The sequence below is a fragment of the Xiphophorus hellerii genome, chromosome 16, assembly GCF_003331165.1.
Source record: "Xiphophorus hellerii strain 12219 chromosome 16, Xiphophorus_hellerii-4.1, whole genome shotgun sequence".
Lineage (NCBI taxonomy): Eukaryota > Metazoa > Chordata > Actinopteri > Cyprinodontiformes > Poeciliidae > Xiphophorus > Xiphophorus hellerii.
Window position 1 is genome coordinate 17775850 of NC_045687.1, and position 18410 is coordinate 17794259.

General features: G+C 38.1%; 1 protein-coding gene across 3 annotated transcripts in view; it reads left to right on the top strand.

Annotated features, from left to right (window-relative positions):
- Positions 1-18410, top strand: part of prkcbb (protein kinase C, beta b) — an 89038-nt gene that overhangs the window by 25831 nt on the left and 44797 nt on the right. For all 3 annotated transcript variants that reach the window (XR_004342463.1, XM_032588177.1, XM_032588178.1), the window contains exons 3-5: positions 11209-11291; positions 17754-17865; positions 18039-18167. Coding sequence is in view for 2 of the 3 variants with exons in the window: in XM_032588177.1 (XP_032444068.1) it covers positions 11209-11291; positions 17754-17865; positions 18039-18167 (324 nt within the window). In the remaining variant the exon portion in view is untranslated. The remainder of the gene's footprint in view (positions 1-11208; positions 11292-17753; positions 17866-18038; positions 18168-18410) is intronic.

Consider the following 18410-nt stretch of genomic DNA (forward strand, 5'->3'; position numbering starts at 1 on the left):
TCACGTACAAGAAGCAAATAAATAAATAATGCCTTATACTTTTTACAATTTAATATTATAAATGTATAAACTTTAAATTCAAAATTCTAGGCATGGACAGGCATCAGATTCTCATAACCTTGAGTAAAAACACCTTAATGTCATTTGATGTACATAAATTGTTCAGTAAAACAGAGAATAAGAAGACATTTAAAATAGAGAAATCTAAAATAGCATAAACATGGTTGTAAACAACAAACATGTTGCCAAGGACATTTAAACAGACATAGCTTAGCAAATATACAGGCGAACTAAAACAGAATAGAAATACAACACTTATTCTTTATTATTACAGCTATAATAGCATGACCTATGGTAATTGCTTATTGTTTTGATTTTAATATCTGGAGTAAAGCCAAAACCTTTAACAAAGTAATGCAAATATTAGTGTTAATATTGCTGTCATTGATAGTAAGGCTATCCGCTCAGGTAGCTAGCATGCACTCGGCTGCTTAACAGACATGCTTTTTGTAGATTCACAGCTGTTTCACTTTACTCATTAAAAGTGATGGATGGAGGTGCTTTAGTTTTTGATAATGTAGTGTAGGTATTTTTTGTGACTGAAAAAATACCGCAGAAAACACCGCATTACTCTAAGCTCCACACAGTAGGCTCTAGTCACGACAGTAGTTTCTGTGCAATCTGGTTGAAATAACTAAACCACAAGAAAGTTATTTATTTATTTATTTTCAATTATCAAATCTGGCAAAGGAATTTAAAGTTCAAGAATCCTGGTAACTTTTTCTTCTTTTTCCCCAGGGCCACACCTTTTACACCTGTGTACTCAAAAAAAAATTTTATCTAAATGTATACGGGGCTGCAATTACTGTATTGTGGCAGCACCCTCAAATTAAAAGCCTCCTTTTCATAATAATTAACTGCTTTCTTTTGGAAGCCTTGTCTTTCACACGACTAAACTAAAATTGTTTTGTTTGCAGCGTTGCTTATCATGCAGTCGTCACAAACTAGAGGTCAGTGTTTGCCTGCCAAGTGAAATCCTTTGTGCTTTTGTAAAAACTGCGCCAAAAAAAATTGTAGATGTTGAGCCGGAGGAGGACAAAAGAGGATGAGTTGATAGGAGGCAGAAGGAGGAGGAGTGATATGGGTATGCTGACTCAATGTGACCCTTCTCCCTTCTCCACCAGTGGCATTGTGGGTATTTATACATTGGCGTAGGCTGTTCACCCCCTTATATAAGCCCGTACACACATATGTTCTTGCACAGACACGTGGGGAGGCGCCCAGGGTGACTGATGCATTTTGTGTAGATCATTGACTTTACTCTGCCTTCGATTCTTGCGTCGTCTTGCTCTCGTCTTCTTACTCCTTGTTGCAAAAGCCTCGTCTTTGTGTCTTCCACCCCACTCACAAGGATGTTTCCTTTCCTGAGACGGTAGGAAGAGAGCAAGACACAAAAATGGCAACAGGAGTCTAGCTCGCCAAGGCCTCTCTCCACGCTGTTTAAAGCCCGTGCCAGGTCTGCCTGGCTGCAGTCAGGAAACAAGATCTAATGCAGGTGTTTGTAGATGAGCCCAGTAGACTCTTGTGAACGTTAAATGTTCAGTTGGTGGGGTATTTTGCCAGTAACATGATGCGTTCGTTTAGTTGTAGTTCGGGAAATGACAGAGACTGAAGTAACTTTCCTATTGTGTGTTTGTAATCTGAGCTGCTTTGTTCGATGTTTTGCCACGCAGTCCTGCCACTCACGTCATCTTCCTCTTGCAGTTCAGATTGTTCTTGCTGACAGGACTGCTGGCATTTTCTTCTAGCGAAGAAACATCGTTGTTTGGTTAAGCGGCATCCCATAAACAAAGGGACAAGATCATAGTCAAAATGCTAGTGATATTCCTGAGGTGGAGAAGTGTACAAGCTCAGTTGTTGTGCTTTTGCCCCAGTGGTTTCAAATGTCAAATATGGCACAATTACTTTCTTCGTGCCACAAATAAATTAAAGCGATTTCCTTTTTAAAAAATGCAGTTAAACAGATTAAATTAAGGCAGTTTATGAATTTATAATAAGTATGCAATGTTATAGCCATTAACTTCCATCCATCCATCCATTGTCTATATCTGCTTGTTACTAAAAGGCCTGTGCCTGTTACCAATGTTTATAGATATGACAGTGTTTGATACACTGAATTATTTGTGGCATTAATAAACAAACACGTAAATTAAAAAAAACTGTGGGAGAAAATCAAATAATTAAATCAGACACAGAAGTTGCATTAGAAGTCCAATAAATGTGTCCTTAATCCGTCTCCAACTCCGAACCATGGTTTCATTCACGCCGAGTTTACGTACAGCGGCTCTATTTCCCTCCTGTACTGCCAGATTGGTAGCCCTCAACTTAAAAGCTTCATATGAGTTTGAAAACAGTTCTCCGTCGTGCCTGCTGCTAGCATGTGCTTGTTCTAAATGAAAATTAGCGCTTTCTTCTTTGATTTTCAATTTTGACTTCCAATGATTCACTTCCTGCTAAAGAGCCCCCTGGTGGCTGGAGAAAGATCCACAGAAAAGCCGCATGATTCAAAGCGTGGGGGAAAAGTAGCGGCTTATAGTCCGAAAAAAGCAGTATTTATTTCCAAAGTCAAAACTGTAAAAAAACAAATCAAATCTGGCGAAGAACATTGAAATATGGTGGTGGCATCATCATGCTGTTTTAAGTGTAAGGATATTCTTGTATGGCCTGGTATGTTTTTTTTTTTTTTTAAATCCATGTCCAACCAAATGTTTAGATCATGATCACGAACTGAACCACAGAACACGGTGTTTGCCTACGCTTATATAAAAACTTATTTATGACGCATTAACAAGGCTATATGTTGAGAGACGTTAGAAAATAGAAATCTCTGTCACTCTAAACATGGCTGCAGAATCCGACAGCATTTAAATCTGGGACATCGTTGTACAGCTTATCACTACGTTTCGCAAGCACACACAAGTACACACATGTTGGCAGTTCATTAGAGGGAAACGCTGCGTACAACAGCCGTGATCTGTCAACATTTCATGAAGAGGATATACTGGAGCAACAAGAGCAGAGGAGAGGAGATCGGTGGAAAATAATGCAAATGAAAATAAGCAACAAAAGGAGCAGGAGATCACAAATTGTGGAAAGAATAGGTTAAAAATAGATGATGCTGATAAATATCGCACAAAGGAAATGAGAGTGTCATGACTGAAATCTCACACATCCTGTTCATTCAAGGCTAAAGACTTAATTTATTTATCTTTACTCAAGACAGTGTAAACCCAAAATATTAGCTTGTTGGCTCCAACAGTAAAGCAGACGCTTCCACCAGAGGAGGTTCAACCAGCAGTTTGTTCCCACATACTAATACAGGGACCATGATGGGAAGTTCATATCGATTGACTATTAGTTGTTGCGTAATAACGGCGGGCGACTGGTGCTCATAGATTGAGAAAACATGCAAAACTGTGAATATTTCAAGCCACAGGCTCAGTGGTTTTGTGACTGCAAGCGTGTCAGTCAGCTATGCTTGCTTGCAAACGTGCAGCAGTAAACAGAAAACTATTGATACAAATCTGAAAATTGTGGCATCCATTTTTACTACTTCACCCCTGAGTCGATACTTAATAGATTTGCCTTTTAAAACAGTTACAAATGAAAATCTTTGGCCCTCTAATAGCTTTTTACATTCAGAGAATTATTTTATTATGTGCAGTTTTAAGGTGTTTTTTTTCCCCAAAATCTTTGACTCCTCTTACATACTGAGCTCATCATATAAGACACTTCTCAGTGCAATCCTGGCAAAGGCTCACCAGCATAGGGGTGATCCGTGTTTGTTCATGTGTTCATCTGTGGGTATTGTTTGGAAAAGAATGGCATGGAAAGACTTCAAGAGCAGTCCTGACAAGAGGTCGGAGGAAGGTGTGAAAGATGATGATTAGCTCTATAGAAAATGGCAGAAGTCGTGACAACATTTTGAGTTGGAACGCTCATTTTTCAAATGAAGAACAATTGAAACCAGATATTTACATATGCTGTATCAAAGATAGCCTCACTGCCTGAAGGTACAGTTTGTAGGCCAGTCTGGTGGTTCAGGCATGTATGGGCCTGTACCTACTACCTGAGGGTATCAGATGGAACAGAGGATTCGCTCGGTGGAGGTGATTGTGCATATCTTTTGTGGATTCTTCTGACACAACGGAGGGAGATTTCTGATTTTTGGGAAAAAAAATCTTTGATGAATGCTGTCCTTACTCAGGCTGTCATTTAATTTGGATGGTTATGGCCTGGGAGGCTTGTTGTTGTGACCTATTCAAACTTCCCATGACTGATAGACCTGTTCTCAGTTAGATGTTTGAGGCTTAGGGTATCGTTTCATTCTGCTGATGTTTTTTATGATAAAGATTACAGTTATTCACATTATTTGTTAATGTTACATAATGTATTGTTTATAAAAAAATAAATTATTATCCGCAGAAGCCAGAATCTGCTCTGTAAATGGTGGTGATGGCTGAGCAAGCAGTGGCATGCTCTCCCTTTGGACAGAGACCGATTTCTCTTTGGTCAACAACATTAAAACTCACATTGAAATAGCAGCAAAGAAGACATTAGTATACATTATGTCATACAATAAGTTGGCGTCTGTGAGTATTTGCCGATTCCTCCTAACTGCGGGGAGCAAGAATTATTGTTTTTTTAATCAACATAAATGTTGCATGAACTCATGCAGTCGCATTGTTAAGCTAGATGAAGTGTTGAAATATGCAAAAAATATGCAGGACAGAGAATGTTGATGTGTGAAACTAGAATTTGCGTGGGAGAGAGCAGAAATTTATGTGAAGAGAATACAAAACAGAGCTCTAAGAAATGGACATAGGCATGATTATTTTGATGCATGGATGGAAATAATCCTGTAACCCCCTCACTTTATCCTGAATTAAATCTAATACTGCTATCAGGAAATATGTGTCACATCTTCACTTCTTAAATGTGGAATGTTTTTTAAAGTAAAGCAAGAAGCAAACAGGTAAAACTAGAACCAGTTCAGATGTTAAAGTAAACAAAAAATGGAAAGAGCTAGCAAACGTCTGATCGCTATTATTAGCTCTATAGAAAATGGCAGACAACATTTTGATTTGGAATGCTCATTTTTCAAATGAGGAACAATTGAAACCAGATATTTACATATGCTGTATCAAAGACAATGTAAATATGAAGAGGGAGTTTTGGTAGCCTTACTGCCTGAAGGTAGAGTTTGTAGGCCAGTCTGGTGGTTCAGGCACGTATGGGCCTGTACCTAATGCCTGAGGGTATCAGATGGAACAGAGGATTCGCTCGGTGGAGGTGATTGTGCATATCTTTTGTGGATTTTTCTGAGGAAACGGAGGGAGATTTCTGATGAAAAAAAATCTTCTGTGCTGTTTTTACCACCTCCTGGAGAGCCTGCTGATAATCTTGGTGCAGCTGGCAAAACGCACTAAAAATCCATAAATTAAAACGTGTTTATGGCAAAGTTACAAAATATTTACCATCAACTGCTTTGGGATTAGCATACTCCTCAACTTCCTCAAGGAGTACAGCCTATGCGTTGCTTTATTTTACCCACATCTGAGGAAATGTTTTGCTCCAAGTCAGGTCTATTTCAAGTTAGTAATGTTCTCCACCATCTCTCTTCCAGCGTCGAGAGTTTTGTTGTTGTCTTGATGTTATTGTCGTGGAGTGGTTTTGTCAGTTCTTGTGGAAATCCTGGATTATTTTTGCTGTCCTCTTGATGTTATTGTCGTCACACGATGCGGCTACCTTGGCCCTGTACGGTGTGTCGTTGATCATTTCAGCAAATTTCATGACATTCAAGTAACAGTAGCTGGAGGAATGGTGTGATAAAATTGTAGAGTAGTGAGCTTAACACACCCTTGGGGCGCTCTGGAGTTAGCGAATGTCGCTTAGTGTTAGACCGTAATGTAGGTAGTAACAAGTTGGAGGAAAAGATGTTAGCTAACTCAGCTGTGCAGCCTTACTGGTCCTGGTGTAGCAGTCCGTATGCTCCAGGGCCCTTTCTGACCTAAAATAGCAAAAGTTTAGTCAGATTTTATGTCCCGCAATGAAATAAAAAGGTTATTTCTATTCTTATATTGTAGCTGTAAATACTGGGTTAAATTGTGTCTACTGGAACAACATCAAATTTCATATTTATTTGGCTTTCTGTGCGTCATCATCAAAAAAAGGAAAAATAAACATCCTTCTTTACGTTCAATAATTTAAAAATAAAGCCATTCTTCACCTGAAGAAATTTACCAGACCAGATTGAAAGACTCCCTTCAAATCCACAAGATTGTTTATAATTATTCCTTCTTAGTCACCTACTGTATGTCTTCAACCTGCTACTCTGTATTCATGCAATTAGATCCGTTCCATCATCCATTTTTTTAAAAGCATGGGGTCAGACAATTGGATTTTTTTTTTGTAAATATTAGATAAAGCGATCAGTAATTATTCTGGTTACAGAAAATACGATCGCATTTCAGACCCGGCGCTATTTTTGTTCAGATGTGATGTTTGGTTTGACCTCCGAATCGTACCATGGAGAACACGCAGCACAGTTTTAGTACCATCATTATGCGTATGTGTGTGTGTGTGACTGTGTGCTTTGTTAAGTATTTGGCAGTAGCAGTAGCCCAAAAAGAGCAGTCGCCTTGAAGCAATCTGTGCGAACAGCTCACACCAGTCCTAGATGTACTCGCATCCCTCCACCTGCACGTTCTGTTTTCAATCTCATGTCGTTTGAGCGAGGGGGAGGTTTTCTGTGTGTATGTGTGCAGTACAGTATCATTGCTGTGTGTAGGTGGTGTAACCAGAGAGTGAATATTGCGTGGGAGTGAAGTACCATTCAGGTGCACATGTGTGTTGTAATGTGTGTTAGAGTGGAGAACGTGTTCTGTGTTAATTATTCTCCCTCTGCTCAGAACCTGTGAGAAGAATTCAGTTAGATATGATGTGGTATCTGGCCTCTGAGGTAAATTTATTCAAGGATAGGACCTCATTAAGGATAGGTCATGTTATATATCAAAAAATAATTTGTTTTTGTGACTAGAAAACTAATGTAAGCACTATTGATATCCAGTATATCTATGTTTACATAATACTTTGGAAGTAAAAAAAATATTGCACAGCTACTTTCATAAGTCAAGTTAAGTTTACACCATTGAAAACATAATGCAGTAAACAATTATCAAACTGCGATAAACGCTACATTTCATTAAAAGCCAAAATCATAAAGCACAAATACACATCAAATATATTAATCAATGGTCCAGTTTTGAATCAAAGGCGGCTCTAAACGGGGGTGTTTTTAGGCTTGACATAAAGGAACTCAGTGTTTCAGCTGTCTGGCAGTTTTCTGCAAGTTTGTTTGTAATTCATAGTAGTTGAATGCTGCTTCTCCATGTTTGGTTCTGGTTCTGGGGATGCAGAGCAGAACCAGAACCAGAAGACCTGTTGATAGAACAGCAGCAGCAGATCTTTAATGTATTGTGATGCTACAACCATTCAGTGATTTATAAACTAGCAACAGTATTTTAAAGTCTATTCTTTGAGCTACAGGGAGCCAGCGTAGGGACTTTAAAACTGGCGTGATGTGCTCTGTCTTCCTGGTTTCAGTGAGACCTCGTTAAATCCTTGGCACACCTTTATGTCTCTACCTGCCAGCTCAGGACGTACAGTATGTTGTAACATCCGAAATGTTTGTTTTTTTATCGTTTTAATGTTCTGAACATGCTGAGACGTATGCCCTAGTTACCATGAGACTGCACATTATCTTGATTTTAAAGCGAGTGTCTGTTGGCAGTGAGAAACATTTTGAACACATTCTCCCAAGCGTGGTTTACTAACACTGAATCATCTTGTAGGCAGGCAAGTTCATCTTCAATACAGTAGGCCGATGTGGCCTACTGTATTGTCTCCCTCAGGCTGAAGATACGGAGGTCCAACACACCAATTATCTTTTTTTGAAGTAAATGTTAACATGATTAAAATTAACCTTGATCTGCTGCCGAAGCATGGTGCAAATTGGTGCATAAGGATGCACGCCCAGTGTCCCGGAACTCGTTTTCTGTGTGGATATGTGGTGGGCTTTTTTTTTTCCCCTCCCAGTTCTTTCATCTAATTTGTCCACATTTTAATCTGCCTCTGCATCTGCTGTCTGAACTCATTATTGACAGTAAATATGTCCATAAGGAGTGATATAATAATCACATATCTGTCAGTCAACTGTTTGTATACGGTTGATGGGCTTTTAAAAATATTCACAATCACATGTAAATGACAACTCTGGATAAACAGTGTTTGATGCTCTTACAGTTTTGCTCTGACAGAAGGTATTCTTGTACGTATTTTTATTTTTTATTTAAAACTAATTTTGACAACCTGTCTCCAATAATAAAAACAATTTGTATAACTTTCTGTCAAGCTTCTTCTAGTTGAAACTAACAACTTTGCAGTCGTAAACACCAATTTACAAACTATTAATTATGAAACAAAAGTTAATCATTTCTTTTTTATTTTAGTCCAAACAACCTACAGTCTTTTCCACATAATTACCAATTATTAAATTAATAAACCTAACTAAGTAGTAAAGATGAATCTGGAACAAAGGATTTCTTTAAAGGGTTGGTATTAAGCAAAATCAACATTTTTGAGTTTTATATCATGTTCTTATGTGATTCTCTCATGAAGAACATACCTGGAGTTTGACTTTGATTTTTTTCATGCATTTTTGAGAAATGCTTGAATCTCACATGGTTAATGCTTCCTCATACAATGCATCCCCCACATACCCAACATTCTGCCTAGGACCTTCAGTCTCCAGCCCAGCTCCTGCCCCACAGAGCACCATAATCCTCCTACACAAGCGGCAGCAGCGATTAAACAAAACCTGGAACTGCACGTCTGCTGAGCTCATCACACAAATTACTTCTCAGTTCAATTCTCCTAAGAATGATTGTAAATGTCATTATGGAGAAGAGTTGTTCCGATGATGCACTGGAAAGACTAGGAGGTTCTTAAAGAGACAGAGGCCCATTTCATGGCTATAATGCAAAGTCAAGTTTCTTTTAAGTTATTTTTGGTGTTTACAGCATTTCCAGACCAGCTGAAGGTAACAAATTGAGTTGATTGTGCTATGAAATGACTCTATGAAAATTTTATACTCTGTGAAAACACATAGTACGCTCCCTTTAGATCAGCAACAAAACCTTATCGGAAATTACCTTCAAAATGACTAAAATCACAAATCTATTTTTGTTCAAAAATCTGGCCAAAATTAGCAAAAACAAAACATTCATGCCATAAATCTTGTTAAAGATTTCCAAATGTATCAATGTTATGGTCAGAGTAGATTGTATGTGTTGCTGCTACATTCTTAGTGTCAATAAGTGTATAAAACAATCAGCTGGAAATGCACAATCTTTAAAAAAATATAAAATGCTATAACTAATATCATGTGAACAGATTAGTGTGATGTAACCTGGATTGACTTGAGCTTTCGTGAAACCTGTTTGCACATTCAGTGCATCTCTTTGGGCCTTTCTGTCATTCCTCATATGGACTCCAGGGCATTTTTGTATGAACCGTTTCTCTACGTCTGTCTGTGATATTATTACCCTTCTGTGTTTGTCTTGGCTGTCAAGTGGAGCTGTCACTGATCGGGGTGGAGATGACAGGCTCGTTGTGCATCAGCGCTTCCACGTTTGTGCTTCGCTGATTGTTACCAACCTGGAAAGTGGAACCGTGTCACGCTTTTCATCTCATTTGGCTGCAGATTGCATAAGATTTCTTTGATGTAGATCCTTGTTGTTTTTCTGCAAATTGGAGGACCCCAGGGAGGAAAATGTGTAATGCTTGCCCATAAAACCCCATAAACAGAAAGGAATCTTGTGATAAGGAGATGGTGCCCATTGTGCGTCCAATAGGCCGTCTGACTAAATGACAATCCTGCAGGAGTTACAAAAAGACAGACCCACAGAATCCTTTTGTTCCACTACTTGAGCTTTTAAATACTCTGATATAAGTGCTGCTTCCAAGAGCGAAGTCACTACAGTCAAGAAGTCTCCCTAAGAGCATCTGTAATTTGCCTTAATTTCAATAAAAACATTTGTGTCAAGTCAGAAGTGCTTCCGCATCAAGAGCTTTTTAGTCTCATTTCTCCTGGAAGGAAGTCATTAAAAGGCAGAAAATCTGTAATTGGACCCTTCAAAGTTCGTCATCAAAGAGCTGCAACAATATAACACGGCACAGTGAGGTGATGCTAAGCGAAACGTCTTCTACTCGCAGCATGGTTTTATTTAAGTGTTACTATATTATAGACTGGTTGCCCGCAAATGAAGCTTATTTTAGCTGCAGTTATTCCTCTTTGTTTGCATTTTTTTATTTTCAAAAGAGGAAGGGGGACGCCTCTATAAATTTGGCCATGCATGAACATTTTGTTGTAGCTGACAAGCTACAATTTATTTCTGGATCACTATTTGAGTAATTGCAAAGAAGAATTGAAATTGAGCGCCATTTTACACTTTATAACTGCATTAGATAATATCTGCTCTTTGAAATGAAACAAAGCGGAAGGAGAGGCCATTTTAGAGGGGATGAACGTCAGCAGGTCTCCTTTATGAGAGTTTTGAACTCGAGTGTTTTTAATAAGCAGTAAGGCTTTGTCACTTTCTGCTTAAGAGTAAATGCTCGTTCTTCATTTAAATTACTTTTTCATTTTGTTTCATGCCTTTAGTGAAGTTTTTTCACTGCATTTCCTTTTGTGGTTAAACACTTTAATCTGTCTTGTATATAATGGTGGTGTACAGATATACTTGCCTTTCCTCTTTGCCTTTTTTTTAAAGGTATTAGTAATTTAAGCTGAAAGAAAAAGGGGAAATAGACCTCTCCATCCTCAGCGAGAGACTAATAATACACATGTGGTGTTTGAGAAGCGTTGTTCCAGCTCAGTTTAATCTAAATCGTACAGAATCCATTTTTTCTTCTTCTTTTGATACGTTTTGGTTTCCATTTTAGCTTCAGTTTGAAATGTTGAGGCTCGTTTTGGGAGAATTTAACATGTTGTATATTACTGACAACTGTTGCGAGAAAAATTTAATAAATGTGAAATTTTCACATTGAATTTTGATGCATTTTTTCTCTCTCACACTCTTTTCACAGTGTGCTGTTTCGTGGTTCATAAACGCTGCCATGAGTTTGTCACTTTCTCTTGTCCAGGCGCGGACAAAGGACCTGCCTCAGACGTGAGTACAGTCAGATTATTAAAATTATACATCCCTCAGATTTTCAACATTCCACCAAGAGGTAATGCAAAATTGTAAACTGAAATGGAAAGATGTGTGATTTTTAAAACATTTTTAACAGGTGAAAAATTAAATATTGTCGAGTAAGTTTAGGTCTGGAATTAGACAAGATCATTCCAACACCTGGAAAATCTTTGATCTGAACCATTGTATTGTAACTCTGGCTGTATGCTTAGGGTTCATGACCTGCTCTAAGGTGAAATTCCACCTCAGTCTAAAGTCTTTTGCCACTTTTCCATAAAGGCTAGATTTGTGAACCTATCAGCAGGTTCTTCAACCAGAACCAAATGTGTCTTCAATTCCTCGAGTTACCCGAGAAGCCACATTTTATTTGGCTGCTTTTCTGATTAATGACCTTCTTGACTCAATCCTGTTACATGGATATGTTTGGTAGGTTTTCAGCTGCATCATACTCTTTTCACCTTCAGGTAGTGGATTGAACAGTGCTCTGTGCAATATTCAAGGTTTAAAATATTGTATTTCTTGCTCGTCCTTCTTCTTTTCTTCTCCACAACTTTATTCCTATCCTGTCTGCTGTCTGATCTTCACATTGCATTTTGTTTAGTTGTGTTTTCTAAAAAACCTCTCAGGTCTATGAACTAATTAGATGGCTTTTGAAGATGATTAGTTTCACTTTATTTCAGTCGGGGGTAAAAGGAGGTACATACGAGAACACGTTTGCATAAGACCACGTATCTTATACGATATGTGGTCTTATAAGATCACATATCACAATAAAATCCAATAAAATGGATTTCACTGACCTTCAATGGTCCATAAAATCCATTGAAGGTTGTGGTTGTAATGTGAAAATATGCATAAAAGTTCAAGAAATATAAATTCTTTTGCAAGTCACTATATGCGTCAAGAAATATGTGTTAAGTAGTAGAAGCAGTGATTGCATAAACCTTTTTACTTCTTTCGTTTCTACTTTTCTCAGTAAATTTATTACTGTCATATGACTAATGGGACTTTCTTTAACATTTTTTGACTCTGCTGTCAATATGCTATCGAAAGAAGCTATGTCAGAAAGCGAGTCTATAGTTTCATCACTGAGTTAAACTTAATACATGCAGTCCAGGAAGATTTCTGCGATTTCAGAGAAAAACTCGGGCTCTTTGTTGTCATTCTACTCTTAAAGCATTCTAAGAAGCGCTCAATCACGGGTCTTCAAGAAACGAAACGTTCTCATCTCAGGGAAACTAATGATTTGGCCTTTTCTCGTTAGTGGGCTTGAAAAACCCTTCTCAAGTTCCACCTGTTTGCACCTCCCTCTGGAGTGCCCTTTCAGCCTGACGAGCGTAGACGCCTCCAGAGGAAGCACTTGTGTTTGCCTTTTGGTTTTCTGACTGATGAGGCTGTATCTGTGTCTAAAACCCACCTCTGTTATTTTTCCCTGTGTTTCACCTGACTGCTTTAGCATTTCTTTCTTGGTGCCATGATTCAAATAGCGTCTCATTTATCATTTTAGTTTCAGAAACTCACAAAGGTCCAAGCTCTTTCTCCAACATTTCTTCTTCATCATCTCTTTGCCAGCATCTATTTTTTTAGAAACTCAAAATTTTAAACTTTTCTGTATTAAATATTGCAAAAGTCCATTTTATATAAGCTTATTCACAACAGTCTTAATGCAAGGCTTGTTTCATGTTCTTCCCTAGCATTCATGGTTAAAAAAAAAAACATGATTGTTATGTTTGTCTCTAATGCCTCGGTTACACTGAGCGGTACGGCATTGGTCGGTGAGGTTCGGTACGCCACTTTTTCTGTTTCCATCACAAAATCATAAAACTGTCTGGTCCAGTATTACACAACACAAACCAGAAAAAAGTCACTGCTTTTGACAAGCACGAGACCAACTAGTGCACCATGTTTGTCATCACATTAGTCTGACGTCATGTTACGCGTTTGGGTTTAACCCATCCAGTTCAGACTTGCAACATCAAGTTAAAGACAAAACTACTAAAGAAAACCGCATATTGCAGAAAATACAAAGAAGTTACCTGGGATGCATTTTACACATCCCAGGTAAAATGCCAAGTTTTGATGATATAAATAAGTGACCTTCAATTTGCCATATATTTTATTATTCAAATAAAAAATAAACTAATCTCCTATAGGGTGAAACATATAATGAGTATTTGATTATTCATCTGCTTTTTTTAATTTTTTTTAACTGATTAAAGAACTAATCCAAAAATCTCCTCTTGGGCATCTCTTATTTTTAAGCCAGCATTAAGCTGCTGTTTTTTTTTTTTTTTTTTTCCATTTGTCACTTCAAATCTCACCATCCACCTCTATCATCTTCTTTCTATTTTCCACCGGCTTCATTTCTGACACTTGAACATTTCTATATTTGGTAGACATGTACTGTAGCTCTCCCCTTGTATGAAAATATCTCCCACTTGTCTCCCTTTAAAACAAACCTGAAAACGCCGCATACGTTGTCTATTTTAAAAGCTCATCCACCCAGGGGTCTTCTGCTCTTAATTATGGGGCCGTGTCACCATCATCATATTGTTTCTTTAATAAGTTCATGACCTTATGACCTCCGTCCCTGGGAATGTAGGCTAGCTCTGCTCCAAACTAGTTGCTTACTTTATTATTAGAGATGGAAATGGAGCGGAGGACTTATATCTGTGCATAAGAGCTCCTACCGAGAGGAAGGAAAATAACCAAGATGTACATTAATTTAGAAACAGATGTATAATGTTATTTAGAGTGATGCAGTCAAATCTAAAAACAGTTCATCCTGGTGTGCGCAAGATCATCTCTCTGTCTGTAGTTCCTTAATTCCCATACTACCTCTCATTTTTCTTCCCTTCCGTCAGCTACGTATGTATAAAAGAAGAATTCAATTATAGATCTGGGTTAATAGAATGGGTTCCCTGTGGGAGAAGTCGAGGGATGATGTCCTCTAATGAAACCTACATTTCAGGCCCACAGCTTGCTAATGGTATAGAACATCTGCGCACGTTTTACAGACGTCGTGTTGGACATGAACTGATTTATGGTTTCAAGGTTCAGCGGTACAGGCGTAAAAATTATGGTTTCAAAACTGCAGGAAAAAGCTTACACAGGATATAACAGTTTTTGCATTTTAGATGTAAAGGAATATTTGCCCTTTGCCACCTGTTACGTCAAGCTGTCTCTTGTGTTCTGTGGCTGGATAGAGGAATTTGCTTAAACTTTTACCAGTGATGGGGGAAAAAAATGACGAAAATGCTAAAAAATGCTAAAAAATTATTACTCTGTTTTGAAACAAACATAATGCAAAATGCTACAAACGTTAGCACATCTGCAGGTAAAATAAATAGCATGGCTTGTAATGCAGCTAATTTACAAGCTAACATCACATTGTCAGGCAACCAGCATTACTTTACAGAGAAGAACAGAGAAGAAATGTTTTATTTATCTAAGTTGCTGGTAGTTAACTTGTTGTTTTTAACTTGTTTGTACAATATATATCCTTGAGTGTTTTGAAAAACACATTTAAACAAAATGTGTTATTATTATTATTACCATCATTAATGTGCTGCACAGTTAACATTTATTTTAAATATGACTAAAAATGGGCATAGGCGTGATTTAAAAGTTTCCTGTGTGGATAATTTCAAGGAAGAAAATAAATTTTTGCTTCACCAACTAAGTGACTCTGAAGCCTGTCTATCACAGAGTATTTCCAATAACATGACAGCATGTGTTTGATTTGTGTGTTGGCGGGAGATGACTAGTGCCGTTGGCAGGAAATATAATTGGACAGGAGAGTGCTGTGATAAAACAAAGGAATGGAGAGAGGGGGAAAGGATAGACATCGACATGGAAATAAGTAAAAAAATAAATAAAATATGGACCTTATAATGCATACCTTAAATGTATGGTTGTATGAAAGTTTTCATAACTGTCAAAACAGCTACTTTTGTAAATCTAGGAGTTTTAGCTGTTTGCTGCACTGGAGCGTAGAGATGTTTGTTTACACACATTGACCTTAGAGATCAATCTCAGAAGGGTTATGAGGCAATTTCCAATTAGGCCATTTTGTTGGACAATACATTGAACTGAACGTAACTGTACCTCCTAGCTGCTCATTTCTTCCTCTGAAAGACGAGAAAAGAAAAATTAAGATATGAAAATGATTCAAACTTAACGACATACTAAGACATTCCTATAATTTGAAGATGTTGAGTATAACTGAGGCAATGGTCAAAATGCTACATTAAGTCCCAGGACAAATGCAGACTAGAGCAACAATTCAGGCATATAATTTGTTCTGGCTTTTGATTTGAAAGTTCTGAACATTCACAAGAACTGAGAATATGTCGCTTCCCTCTGGACATCTGTACTACCACAGAGCTCAGATGCAGGTGTGTATTCTCTCCACTGCGGTTGCAGGTTTCACACATGCATGAACTCACGTGGGCGCTTGATAGACAGCAGACAAAAATAGACTGTGTTTCCCCCTCTCCCTGGTTCCACATTTAAATATATTTTCATAAAGAGGATTTGTTGTACAATTTTCACCTCAAAGAATGTAACCAATATCAGTCTCGGCAAAACATCAAAAATAACTATAATCGCTTTTTTGTTGTTTGAGAATTGAGGGGGAGCATATTAGGGGTTTTATTAAGAAAACAGGTCCTTTGATTCAGAGTGAAATGATGCCGAAACCTGAAGGCAGCGTTCCCCTAAGAAATCACAGTCCACCTGGAGATATGGCCCGCCCTCCACACTCCCACGTAAAACCTCTAATGTACAGTTAAAAGCAACTTATGAATGTTAATGTGCAGAAATGATTTAGTCACAGACAATAGGAAGACAAAGAGTGTGCAGGTGGTATTCTCTCTTCACTGCAGGAATTGTCAAAAACTCTCACTGTAATGACTGTAGACCATAACATGAAAATGATCCATCAAGCACTCGCAGTACGCAGTTTAACAGTTTACAATGACTTATTTAGAAGATGTTTATGTACATGAGATGAATAACCTAAATTACTTTAGTCAGAAATTTTAAACTTTTCGTTTTGCAATTCTTAGATGTTATTTGAGAATGACAGTACAATAAAAGTATTCATATCCCTTGAACTCATCCTCATTTTATCACAAACTTCAATGTTGGCAGAATTTTAGATCAACTCACTTATTTAACTTGAATGAGTTAAGTGTAAGAGTTGAGTGAGTCATGCCCCTTCACTCTGACACATTAAGTAAATTCCTTTGTGGCCATTAGTCTTTAGAATGTCACTGAATTAATAAATACTGTAGAGTCCAAATGTGAGTATTTTGACCACAGTATGAATCTGTGAAGCCTTAGCAGTTTGTTTAAGAACATTACTGGGGGAAAAAAGCAACACCACAACACCATATAACTCAGCAGAGAGATCAAGAATGTCATCATCATACAATGGTTAAGCAAAGGAAATCCATGTTAAATGGCCCAGTCAAAGTTCATACCTAAATTTGATTGAGATCTGTGAAAACCCAATCTAACTGAGCTTGAGTTATAAAAAGTCTCCAAATATGCTAAGATGGTGGAGACATACAGCAAAACCAGAAAAAAAAGAATAGAATTTTCCCAAGTTGAACGGACCAAAAGCTAACAATTTAGCAAAATTTTAGAAGAGGACAGGTAAGAAGTTTATGAATAATGTCAAAATCTTCCTTCAGTATTGCTTTTCTTACAGCACAATACGTGACCACCAACATCTGCAGCAGTCAGCAGCTGAAACGGTTCAGCTTTTGGCCTGTTTGCTCATGGCGAACGATGTTGCTGCTTAAAATTGGTTGAGCTTAATCTTTGAGCTAGGATGCAAAATTAAACCAAACAGATATTTTACTTGAATGCATTTTGCCTCTAAAACTTCGTCTCTCTTTCGAAACATTAAAATTTCCAGGTCTAAATCTCTCTTCGTGGTTTGAATAAAATGTGCCTAGAAACCTGTCGTGTCATTCCAGCAGCTGCATGGATGTTCATGATTGTTCAACAGACCAGTATCAAACTTCACGGAAGACTGACTTCCTATTAAAGACAGTTGTGCCAACAGAACTGCGCGCACGCTCACCTGCACGTGCACACGCACTCAGGCTCTGAAGGGAGCTGCTTTTATTGCCTCGCAAAACTGATGAGAATCAAAGCAGTTCAGAGGAAAGCTATTGTTATCAGACAACAGTCAACCCCCCTCTACATTCACCTACCCCCATATAAACTTCCTGTAAATGTTCACAGCAGAGGAAAGTCTGAGATGAATGGCTTGTGGTGAAAGAGACGGAAGATCATTTATTTGCTCTTTGATTCTGCAAAGTTCCCCTTCTTTAATCGTGTATTGTGAAATGTTTGCTCCGATAAAAAAGGATATTTTTAAGTGCCTGTCAAGTTTTTAATGTTTCTCTTAATGTTTCTCATCAGGACCCGAGGGCAAAGCATAAATTTAAGATCCACACCTACTCCAGCCCCACCTTCTGCGACCACTGCGGCTCCCTACTCTACGGCCTCATCCACCAGGGGATGAGATGCGACCGTACGTGCTCCAAACTGCACATAGCCTCTCAAACCTGATCATTTTTGTTCATATCTACATGAAAATATTTACAAATTTTCTTTTATTTGCATGTGGATTACTATGTGGCTTCCTTCAAACATATCCAAACACAAACAGTTTACTCTTGATGTAATCTTGCATGTGCTTTTCAGACTGTATGATGAACATCCACAAGCGCTGTGTGCCCAATGTGCCGAACCTGTGTGGGACGGACCACACTGAGAGGAGAGGCCGCATCGAGATCACCGCCGAGGTCAAGACTAACGTTCTCACCGTCACCAGTGAGTGTATTTCAGGAAAACGCGCAGATGCAAAAACACAAACACATCGACTTGGAAGTGTTAGGAATGCAGGTGTTTGTCTCCCTCTGCTGTAAGGATGGCAGAGATGAAGGCGTGAATACTTGCTTCATGATTTAAGGATTGATCTTTTGTTTTTTGGTTCATGGTATTTTGCCAGGAGACTCGCCGTTAAAATAAATCATTTAGGCCTGTTAGTGATTTATTTGATTTATTTCAAAGTCC